Source organism: Notamacropus eugenii, chromosome 3 (genome assembly GCF_028372415.1).
Source record: "Notamacropus eugenii isolate mMacEug1 chromosome 3, mMacEug1.pri_v2, whole genome shotgun sequence".
Taxonomy (NCBI): domain Eukaryota; kingdom Metazoa; phylum Chordata; class Mammalia; order Diprotodontia; family Macropodidae; genus Notamacropus; species Notamacropus eugenii.
The window spans coordinates 390,417,632-390,430,294 of record NC_092874.1 but is presented as its reverse complement, the minus strand read 5'-3'; the positions used below and the strand labels follow the sequence as shown (position 1 = coordinate 390,430,294).

General features: G+C 40.8%; 1 protein-coding gene across 2 annotated transcripts in view; it reads right to left on the bottom strand.

Annotated features, from left to right (window-relative positions):
* PDGFA (platelet derived growth factor subunit A) overlaps positions 1 to 12,663 on the bottom strand; it is a 38,096-nt gene that overhangs the window by 13,236 nt on the left and 12,197 nt on the right. For both annotated transcript variants that reach the window (XM_072597803.1, XM_072597801.1), the window contains exon 4: positions 8,291 to 8,478. In XM_072597803.1, coding sequence (XP_072453904.1) covers positions 8,291 to 8,478 — 188 coding nt within the window. The remainder of the gene's footprint in view (positions 1 to 8,290; positions 8,479 to 12,663) is intronic.

The following is a 12,663-nucleotide window of genomic DNA, read 5'->3' as shown; positions in this document are numbered from 1 at the left end:
CTGATGAATAGCTGGTCACTGGATTCAGATGGCTCTGGAGGAGAAGTGAGGGTGGTGACCTGCACAGCCCTTCCTCACTCAAAACAAAGTCAAGTGCAAGTCATGTCGTTATTTCTCTGATGGCATGGTCTTCTTTGGCAACAAAGGATGAACACAATAGCTCTATATACCACCAGCTCTGTACTATAGATATGTAATTCTAAATGGATTTCAATCAAAATTTGGGCATCTTCTCAGTGACTTTCCCAGCACTTCACCTTTGGATCAGACACAACACGTTGAAGGCCTTAAGTCTGTTCTTTCCACGTCAGAGCTCCTATTCTGAGACATATCCTGAGTGGTGAGTATCTCACATGGCCCAGTCACACTTCCTCTTATACCCTGGACAGCTCACCAGTCAGACTACCTCCTTCAAGCATGTGCCCTCTGCACCAAACCCCCTTTTTTCAAACACCAGAACCATAATCAAATCTTCACTATCATTACTACTGGAAAGGCTGTGTTGACCTACCATCCAATGGCTGTACTCAACATCCCTATCACTTTACAAATCCCAAACTCTATAGCCAGGACCCTCTTGTTTACATGTTGCCTCCCCCTATTAGATATATCACTTAAGAACTGCTTTTCTGTTGATGCCCTTCCCAGAGTGCTCGACACATACTAAGAATTTAATAAAAGCTTTGTCATTCATTCATTTCCAGATAGAAGCTAAAGAGGGGCATGTTTACAGTGAATAAGGCCTACATTTTTTTTTTGTACATAATCAGGAGTTACAATACTAGACTCAAGACTTATCTCTTCTAAGAAGCCCAGAGCATGCCACAAATGGGAGCCCACATAGAGGTTCAAATTCTACAGCTGCTGGCTCTTACTGTACTACATGGGACAAATCATTTTACTGTGAGCTCCAAGTTTCTTCAGCTACAAAATCAAAGGGGTTGACTATCAGAGGTCCCTTTCAACTTTAAATCTATGATCCAATGATTTTATTACTCCTCAATGACTGTGCCCAATCTCTGAGTAGAGAGAATTGTCGTCAGTAATAAGAGTGCTGGGGGCAGCTAGGTGGTGCAGTGGATAGAACACTGACCTCAGAAAATCAGGAGGACCTCAGTTCAAATCTGACCTGCATGACCCTGGACAAGTCATTAACTAAAGACCATTCGTTTCTCTTGCTCTAATAGGATGGTGTGGGATAGAAGACACGCTGAACTAGGAGCCAGGACACCTGAATTTTAGTCCTAGATCCATACCATCTAGCGGTGTTACCTAGGATATAGGTAAATCAATTCCCTTCTCTCTGGGTCTCAGTTTCTTAAAAATGGGGTGACGGAGTTGGGGAGAAGGGCCAGGGAATAATTAGGCTAGATTTTCTCTGAAGGTTACTGTGAGTACTGCTGTTACAGATCTAAAATTCTGGGTCACTATCAACAATAAATGTAACCACAAACTAGGCTTCCTCACTCCCATCTACCCAGTGTTCTGCCCTCTGCCCCTTGAGTCACTCTTAGCTGATCGAGCTCAACAGACAGCAGTGGTTAGTAAAGAAACAAGGTTGTATGGAAAGGTGTGCCACAGATGTTTTTAAATCCTAACCACCACATTTGCCCACCAGCAGCCTTTATGGCACAGAAGAATTCAGTAGCATTATCTTTACAACAGGTCAATTAAGGGGACAATATTCTCAGGCTACCTCAGTAACAAATACCTGGGTAGAAAGATCAACTACATGGTCATCAAAGACTTCCAAAGCCTTCCAAAGCTCAGATGATTCTATCACATCTGCTCCCTACTTGAAGGATTAGGGGTAAAAGGGGAAAGACACTATCAAAATCAACCTGTAAATCAGTCAACAAGCACTTATTAAGTGTGTACTATGTGACAGGCCCTGTGCTAAGCACTGGGGATGCAAATAAAGGCAAAAATTAGTCCCTTCCCTCAAGGAATTCATATGCTAATAGGAAGATAACATATAAGCAACAAGTTTAGACTTTTTGTGGTTGCTTAGTCACGTCTGACTCTTTACTATGCCATCTGGTGTTTTCTTGGAAAAGATATTAAGAGTGGTTTGTCATTTCCTTCTCCAGTTCAATTTACAGAAGAAGAAACTGAGGCAAACAGGATTAAATGAGTTGCCCAGAGTCACAGAGCTATTAAGTGTCTGAGGTCAGATTTGAACTCAAGAAGCTGAGTCTTTCTGACTCCAGGTTTGGCATTCTTTCCACCATATCACTTAGCTGCCACTATGATTGCAGACTATTTAGAAGGCAATCAGAGAAAGGAAGATATTAGCAGGTAGAGGGAATAGGAAAGAATTCCTCAAGAAGGTGGAATGTGAGCCAAGTCTTGGAGATAGCCAACGCAGAGAGTCTATCTCAGACATGGGGGATGGAATCTCATATTCAAGGAAGCATGAATAGGCCAGCATAGATAGATTATAGAGTGCAGGATGGAGAATAAAATCTAAGAAGACTGGGATTGCAAAGGTCATCTAGTCCAAAATCTCTATTTTTAATATAAGAGGAAACTGAGGCCAAGCTCTGTCACCGAGATGTACAACCTGTTACAAGTTACTTCCTCTCTTAGGGTCTAACAACCTGCTAGACATGGTAGTTGGGATTCAAAGTAATCTGGCTAAAATAGATGGGCCATAGATATAGCTAGCACCCAATAGCTCAACCCACCAGTCGGGGTTCCATTTGGGAGATTTTTTTGTCCTATATGCACTATTAGAGGTTCCTTGGAGAAATAAAGATAAAGATGTCTATGATAACAATTATCATTTTCATCATCATAATTATATCTAACATTCAGGTAGAGAACAAATAGTATTAGTGCCTTACATATACTATCAGATTTGATTCTTGTAACAACCCTGATGTATCCTCATTTTACAGACAGGAAGAGGAGACTCAGAAAGGTTACTTGCCCAAGGCCTGAGTGTCTGAGGCAGGATTTGATCCTTACTCCACAGTTCTATTGTATTCACTATACCACCAAGCTGTTCCAGCATTCTTAACCAGACAGCTATAGAGACCCAGTAGCTATAGAGACTGGGCAAAAACTAAAAAAAAAAGAGAATTAAAAAAAAAAAAAAGATTCTTCAAGGCAGTAGAAATGGATAGGGGTCAGAGGATGTGGGCAGAGTGGACAACTCCACCCCTGGATTGCAGTAGGAACTGGCCAAGCCCTCTTATTAAATACAGCCCAGTCATGGAAAATCAAGAAAGGCTAAAACAAAGACTCTTTCAGGGAAAGAGATGCAACACATTTCTGGTACCACATTCTATAAATAAATGTCAAACGTTACCCCCACCAATCAGAAGAATCGACTGTCAACGGGTAAACAGAGACCCTTCTAAGTGAGGGACCTTGACACAGGTGCCTTCCTGATGGAACAAAGATTAAAAGTTATCATATCTAGAAGCCACAATCACCTTGTCAACAAACAGTAAGGAAGAAAGTTTTGGCCTGGGCCCTCGTGTAATGTGGGGGAACTGACCTTTATGCCTGGACATTTTTTCCAGTGTGACAAGTTCTTAGGGAATTGACAAGCCTATGAGCTCAGTGCTCAGGGTTGTTATTGTTTGATCAAAAGACCATATTTATTCAAAAAATGTTTTACAAAGGCGGAGGAAGGGGGGGACGGCGAGAGAACTGACCACAATGCCTAAACCTGATCATATCCTCAGCTGCTTTCCAGGAATAGCCCACATCAACCTCTAACCATCACTTCCCTACTACCTTCCCTATGACCCCGGGGTAGGATTGGCTAAGAAAGACAAAGGCATTCAGTTCTAAATATGGAACTTCAGGAAAAAGACTGAATGAAATGCCTAAAACAATTCATTTTATCAAAGCTCACCAGTGTCTGACATTTGCAGTGAATCAATATGGACTCTGTGTAATGAGTTCTGGTGTAATGAAACTAGCTGGGCCAGACTAACATGGGTAACCAATATTTAGCCTCTACAATAAGTATCCTGTTCCCTACTGACCTCTTGTCCCCTTCTATGTGAAGACTCATGAGGATTTGGGGCCAGATGTTTTCTTCAGAAGGTCCTGTTTAGCATTGTATTGGGTGGGTGGTGAGAGGGTGAGGGAGGAGGCCAAAGTACCCTGGGACATTCCCTTGGGAAGAATTGAATGAGAAAATGGCTGTGGGATCAGTCCTGGAATCTGGGATGATTTTAACTCCTTGAAATTAAAAAAGGAGAGAAAAAAGGAAGGCTGCATGACTTGTCTTGGATAAATTGCACATCACAGGAAAGGAAAGACCATTAATGTCAGTTTCCTGTCTTCTCTTCCATTAACCCATGGGGAATCATGCTGTACACATGTTATCAAGGATGGACCAAGACCCCAAGTTTGCAAAAGTATATTAAGTACAGTAACCCATAATGTTAATACTGATGCCACCATGAGGCATGTTTACATGTCAACTTTATGGCTGATATTCCATATCTAAAATAATGGTACCCAACTTCCATTCCCTAGTATGATAGAGTACCTTTCAAATAGTGGCCACTGAATAAATGCTTAAAAATTATGAGGACACTATTCTCAGGTCAATGAAAGAGCTCTCCATCAAAGCAGTTTTACCAAGATTATCAACTGATTAAGAAAATACATAACACAACAACAACAACAAAACAAAACAAAACAGTGCTTAGTGTACAAATGGATTTCCAGACTATGGCAATAATTGCAGAAATCTACAAAAATCTAACATAATGCAGGAGGAGACAGGTGCAAATGCCTAGACCATCACTTGTAGTTCGTCTGGGTGGGAGGTATAGGTTACAAAAGGAACACAAGTCAGGGGAGTCAGGGACCTCACATTAAAATACACACCAGAGTCTGAAACAGCTGCACCACTTGATAAAACCAAAGAAAGGTCAAGTTTCAAGCTACATCCCATCGGCTACAAAAGTCTGTGTGTGTGCCCCCAGAGTCAGAGAAAAAAGGGAAAACTGCCCCAGCAACCCTCCAGTGCTGGTTTAATCCAATGTCCAACATTTATAAATTTGAAAACACATGAGAAACAGAGTTCCTCTTTTTCTACATCTTCCATGTCTCCTGCCATGTAGAATGATTTTAAGCACACCTTCCTCCTTCTTGTTGACAACTGGTCAACCCTTCTCAAGGGAATGTCCTTTGTAGGAGGGGTAATTCAGAAAGCCTGTCATGCCCCCAAATAAAACCTATTAAAAAAGAACTAAATTCGAGTACAAAAGGGCCTTTAAAAATGAGGGTCACACCAACACTAAAGCTAGATCAGAGGATTCCTGTCTCCACTCCGTCCCCTTCCTTCCTGTCAAGTCCTAACTTTCTTTGGTCTTGATGGTCAATTTGGCACAAGAAGCTTATATTCTATCTCAAAATCTACCATTTTCTTTTCAGATAATAAGAATTTGGACAGATAACCAGTACAAAGTTTTCCATCTATGAATGAAAGTGGCTTGCAGAGATATTAACTAGGAAAATAAAGTGGGAGGGGCACCATTGATCAAAAGCAGGGAGGGAGTGACAAAGCCTCCAGGGCACAAATAAACCCCTATGGCAAACCAAAAACAAAGAAAAAGAATAGGATGGAGTGACAGGCACAAGGAATGCCATTCTTAGTTAAACCTAATAGAACACAAGCCAGGGGAGTCAAATGTGCTCATCTTATTAACAAGTGAGTCATTTAAACCTTAGTGAGTCTCAGTTTCCTCCTGTGTAAAATGGCACAGCTGGATTGACCAACGTCCATCTCTGTCTCTAGGAAGATCTAAGAGGACTGGCAGTCTGTGCAGGACAGGATCATCTAGGCAATAGCTTTAATTGGTGACAACTCAATTACAAGACTCCTTCAGGGGCAGCTGCCGGATAAGGCTGTCTGTCCTAATGGATGCCCAGCTCCTTCCCCAAAAAGCAGCCTTGTAAGGCAAGAGATTGGAGTATTGCAGGCAAGCACTCTGGAGGTCATTAGGAAAATGTCAGCCAGAAGCATCACATGCTTCACATCCTTTTCTTTCTTTTTTTTCTTTGCTTTGCTTTAAAGAGAGTTCTAAAAGATCTTGCAGCAGAGAGAAATAGAAATTAGTTTCTCAATACACTCCCCAGAGATCAAGATAACCCCATGACACATTATGATTCTTCCCAAATGCCTCCACATTACAAATAAATGCCTGCTAAATCATGTGGTATTCAATTAAGAAAATACCATGAGGTGTCTTGATGGGTTGTTATTGGACCAAAATGAGGCTGTGTTTGAATGGTGCAGATTTATGGAAAGAAGGATCCCTGGGATGGATGGAGGGAGAGTGGAGGGATGACTCAAATGGTCAACAAGTTTAAAGTAAAGCTAATACATCAAACTAGAAGTCTCAAAATATTTTCAGTAAATCCTTTGTTCAGAAATACACATCACATCCAGGTCAACAGGTTATATACATACACATTCTCTGCTGTAAAGCAGCAAGCCCTTCTCCTGCCCTTGAAATATAGAGAAGTTTTCAAGCTGTTTCAGGTTCCCTCATAACCCTGGAGCTTTCACTAGTTCCTAATTTCCTTTCAGGGACAGTAGAGAACTCCAGGGAAATCACCACTGAGGATTCCTATACCTGCCCATATCTGGCCACTAGCCATAGCTTCTCTGCATTCATTTTAATAGGACCAATAATTGGGCATTATGCAAAGTAGAGTAGCATCTATCCAATGTAAGCTAAAGAATCATCCCCTCGGAAGTTTGGTGGGATGACATACACATCTCCACATGAGAAAAGTAACTTAGCCCAACCTTCCTCATTTTATAAATAAGGAAAACTGAGGTCTAGGTTAACTTGTCCAAAGACAGCAAGTGGAATAAGCAGTCATTTCTAAGGAAATAAGAGACTCAAAGTTGATGCCAGGGTTTGAACACCCTGAATTTTATATCCCACATCCCATCTGTAACTGAGTAGTCATAGGATCATAGATTTAAACAGAGTAGAAAGGCACCATAGAGGTTAGGTCTGACATCTTCATTTTACAGATGTGGAACCCAAGGCCCCCTGCTAAGAGTCTGCAATAATGTACTAATTGAACCCAGGGTTTTCCAACTCCCAAATTTAATGACCTATACATTGCCCCACATTAACTCACCACATACAACAAGGAGAAATCATCCCTTGAATTGAATCTTCTTTGACAAAGTGAGGCAGGCAGTGTTAGATGCCCTTTCCCTAAAGCCCTTGAAAGGTACAGCTTTCCTCTATGCTACTTCTAAGCATGACCTCCAGAAACCTCCACACCCACTGCCCACCCCCACTGCCTCCTGGTATAGTTGGGTATGAACCGAGCATGGTAACAAAATGCTTCCTTAATTCTGGACAGCTCTCATTGATGCTGACCATCACTCAACAGGGACAGAGAACAGGGTTGGATCTAGGCCAAGCCAATCCCCACTTATCAAGAGAAAGCTAGTCAAGAATGCATCCCCTCTTAGTCGAGGGGAGGGGGAAGAGGATGATCCCCACCTGGCAGCCAGGGAAGGGAGCTTAGCTCAGCTTTCAGGTCTAGTAGAAATAGGTCCTCAAATAACAACTTTGCAAAAGACACTGGTGGGTTCAACACAGTATGCAGTTCAAGGTTTGCAGCCAGTGGATTCCCCATAAACCAAAGATTCTGAGATCCAGTTCCAGAGTACTTTATGACAATTAGGACTCAAGAAACTAGAAAAAAAAACCACTAGAAACTCCAAGTATCCTTCCCAACACATCCTTTTAAACAACAGGCACTTGTGAGTAACTGACCATAGAGCCATCAACAGCTAGTCAATAAGCACGAATTAAGCAACCACTAGGTGACAGACATTGTGCTAGGAGCAGAGGTTACAAAGAAAGGCCTAAGACAGTCTTTGCTTTCGGGCAGCTCACAACTTCATGGGGGAGACAGCATGCAAACCATTAGGGACAAAACAAGCTACATACAGGACAAAAGGAAAGTAATCAACAGAGGGACTGCTAGTAGAGAATCTGAGCTGAGAGAGACAGAAATCAGTAAAACTGAAATATTAGAAGATATTACAGTGGAAGATGAGTCACAAAGACAAAAACCAGTAAAACCTCCTGTTTGCACTTTTCCTGGTACTTCCAGGTTAATTAATATGACTTTAGATGGGTAAGCAACAAAATTTGCCATATGTACAATTGTCCAAAAATATGGCTGTTGTAATGCAAAGCCACATCTGTAGGAGACCCTTCATCTCCCTCCTTACCCAAATTGTGCCCAGGAAAGAAAGGGAATGAGCAAATCCCCTTACCTTGACACTTCTGTGGTGGATCCGTGAAGGCTGGCATTTGACGCTACTGGTGTTACAGCAGCCTGTGCATCGTCTGACCTCCACACATGGGGGCCAGATCAGGAAGTTGGCCGATGTGGGATCAATCTGACTCCGAGGTATCTCATAAATAACAGTTCTTGTTTTGCAAACAGCAGGAACAGCTTCCTCTGCAGAAACAAGGGCTACAAGTGAGTGAATAGTCACACACACACACACACACACACACACACACACACACACACACACACACACACACACCCCACATCAAGGAGAGATAACAAAAATGACTGAGTTGACAGCCTCCCCCTGGATCACTACAGCTATGGGGTGTGGTCTACATTTTTAGTCCCACCTCATTCAGCATGGCCAATGGGATAGAGAACTGGAATTGAGTTAGGAAGACCTGGGTTCAAACACTCAGTGACTTCAGGTCAAGTCATTTAATTTCTCTGGGCCTCAATTTCTTAATCTGTAAAATGGGGGAGTTGAACACAAAGGTTTCTTAACGTTTCCTCCTAGCTTGAAATGTATAGCCCTATCCTGGTCATTCCCACATAACCAAAGAAAACACCCTGAATGAGAAGAACCCAGACTCATATTTGTTCAAGATGACTCAGAATGGTAATACAGGGCACTTCCCAAGAGGCCAAGGTTTCTACACAGTGTAGCAAGCTTTATTAGAGGTCATCTTATGGCCTAAACAGCTTTAATAAATAGAAAATACACTGAATGCCAGGTCAGAGGACCTAGCTTTGTATCTTATGTCCAAATCTGTTATTTGCATGTTACGATGCATGTGAATTTTAGCAAGTCATGACCCATCTCTAGACCCATTTTGCCATCTCTAAAATGAGAAGACTGAACTAGATAAACTAGTCCCCCTTCCCGTTTTAAATCTATGGTTCTATGAGCATTTTTATCCAACACTGAACTGAGTTGCAAGATACAAAAGTAGAAGATAAAAATCTCTGCCCTGAAGAAATTTATAATCTATTTGATATGAAAAGAAACAGACCCATGAAAAAACTGAATATTATAATGCGTAATAATAATTTAATAACTATAGTTATATGATAGAAGGCCTACAAAGAGCAGGGAGGAGACTCCAGTTCTACTTTTAGCTCTCGTATTTGCTAGTTGTGTGATCCTGGGCATTGGTCAGGACTTGCAGGGGAAACGATCAATTTATTAGTCAATAACTATTCTTTAAGTGATGACTTTGTGCCAGGGACTGTTCTAGATGCCAAGAATGGGGATATAAAAGTGAAACAACCCCTACTCTCAAGATGCTTATACCCTATAGGGGGTGTTGTAGTACAGTGTACTACAACATAATTTCAAGGAGGAGTGTTAAAAACTTGAGGAGGGGTGCTTCTATGATCCATCATATGGCTTTAAATGGTCTCTAAGCTGTGCTTTATGTCAAGTTTTCTATCCAGCGTCTTACACTCAATACTCTACAAATAAAGTTTTCTTAGCCAAAAACTGTTTTTACTTAAAATGCCCAAGTTAAATTTCCACCTAAAAAGTAGAGGGATTAGAAAAATTCAAAGTTCACTTTAAAAGCATAGCAAAATAAACCAGTGTTAATCTTACCAGTCTCTTCGAAAGAAAAGTGGGCAAAATTTGGGGCATCCTCCATCTTAGGACCTGTTTCCTCCTCTGAAAATAAGGGGCATGAACTTAATCTATAAATTCCTTCCCAGATCTTATTCTAAGTACCCATAATGCATAGCTTGAATAGTCAGAGGAGATCAATGTTGGTTAAAGTTATAAGGGGAAGACCCGATATAGCTAAGACCTCATGGAGGATGGGCAGAATTCCTGGGCATGAGAGGAAAAGAAAAAAAGATATTCCAGGGTAAGAGTGTAAGGGGATAAGGTGAAAGGTTGAATCAAGAATGCCTTGTATAAAGGACGCTGAGGAAGATCTGACTGGTTGGATCATTTACTGGAGAGTAAATGTAAATGGGAGATAAGTACAGATAGGCCAAGATTTTGAAAAGATTATAGAGAACCTTAAATATTCAGAAGACGAGGAGTTTGGACTTCTGTCTGTAGACAACATGGAACCACCATAGGCTTGAGGAAAAGAGTGGCAAAGAGAAAGCAACCATCCAGGAAAATGCGTTTGGCAGCATGCAGGATGAATGCTACACACGCACACACCACATACCACACACACCACACACACACACACACATTAATATACATTAATATATACACATACACATGCATATACATGTGTGTATGTATATATATGTGTGCATAGAGATATATACGCATATGAAATTTTAAATGGGTTGTTTGATAAAGATTTTCCTGAATTTCACTGATACCAGCAACGGGTTGAATAAGAGGCATAACTTTCAACACATAAGCCTAACACTTCTACTTCATGCAAGAGCCATCATTCCTAAGGAACAGACTATTTTCTGCTCTCCTCTACTAAGTGTGGCAGCTGAAATGGTACAGATTGATCTGTACAGCCTGGAACCCTGAAGAACTCTGAATGCCAAAAAAAGATTAACTGAGAGAGAAATCACTCTAACCAAGTTGAAGCTTACACCTTAATCTAAGTGCATTACTGGGAAATGTGGCCAGAACTTAAGAGTCCTCAGCTGTTCTTCAGCTGGCAGACATTATATAATAACATTTTTTTTAAATGCTGGCCTAGTGAGATTTGAGTCAGAGTACGCTGTCCATTATCAGTCAAGACTTCTGACCCTAATTAGTTAGACTAAGAGTGAGGAGAAAAAATGACTGGTACTAATTCTCATTTATTTAGAAGTGAATATGAAATGTTTTCATCTTCGGTGATGTCTCCACCACAACCCTAGAGGCAAGCCACTAGGTGTTACAGGTAAAGCTATTAAGTAAAATCCAAATGTCAATTCTGATGTAAGGATGAAAGATCGTTTGGAAAATAAGGAGGAAGCAATATAGTTCCCTAGAAAGACAAGAGAATTGGGAGATAAGAGGACATTGGTTTAAATCCTGACTCTTCCAATGACTACATATGTAACCTTGGATAAGTCACTTCCCTTCTATGAAACTTCATATTCTTGATTATAAAATAAGATAGTTAGACTAGACAATCTTGAAAGCCCTTAGCTACTCTAAATCTATGACTTCCATATTCACTTGTCCCCTCTTATTGGAAATCTAAAATACTATACCACTCATCCTCTGTCCAGTAGGATTCAGTCTTCTCAGTATTGTGTTTTTATCTCTTGACTATTTCATATATTATCTTGCCTCCCCAGCTGTATTATAAAGGCACTGAGAGCAGATATTAAGACTTTTTTATTTGAATTTCTACTATATCCTATGACTCAGGACTGAACATCAAATACATATTAACAATACATAGTGACTGATTAATTAATCAATGTTCATGTAGATGATACTCCTAGTGGATTTAAAATTATTCCGTTTACAAAAACTTAGAGGAACCTTTTCCCCAGGATATACCCACTGAATTAAGTAAGGTACACACCTTAATAGAGAGGTATGAACTAAACAGTATCATTAGATGGCTTCAGAACTGATGCAATGACATGACTCAAAGAGTCAGTAGTGCCGCATGTTAATTCATAAGGAGCTATCCAGGAGTGGCTCAGTGAGCTGTGTACTTGGTCCCAGTGATTTAGGTAAAGCAATCATTAGATGGCACGTTTTATCAAATGAGAAGCTGGGAGGGGAATACCACTATACTAGATGTCAGAGTAAGGTTTCAAAAACATCTTTAATTGGCTTGGACCACTGAACTAAATTTTTAATAAGCTAAAGTCAAATAGGGCTAAATGTGAATCCTGACACTTAGATTAAAAAAACAAATCAATTTCACAGATACAACAGAGCTAGTGGTATCCTTGATTCTTCAAGTGTTGCCACTCCTACCAGTCTAGAAAGAAATACTGCCTGTCTGGCAGCCCCATAAATTGGGTGCATTGTATGGGCATGAACCACAAGATCCTGATTGGAAATCAAAGTACCAAATGCCAAATTCCCACCATCAAGGAGGTCCCATGTTACCTATCCCAAATTCCTCACAAAGGGTTACCAACACTGACAAGATAGAAGCCAACACCTCACATACACACATACTCTTTCTGAAACAGCTGGCATTTTCTAAATGTAGCCAGACACCCACAACTTGGAAAAAAATGGTATGAAAATAAATGTCCCGGAAATTTGTGCTGTTTTCTTGCACAATGACAGAGCTGATAAAGCCCCCACAGCCAGCCATTCAAGCTGCATTTTGGAAAAGATGTGACTGGAAGAAAATGCAGAAAAAAGGCAAGTTGCCCACTTTTCCAGAGTGTCTGTACTACTGTGTACCCTACTGT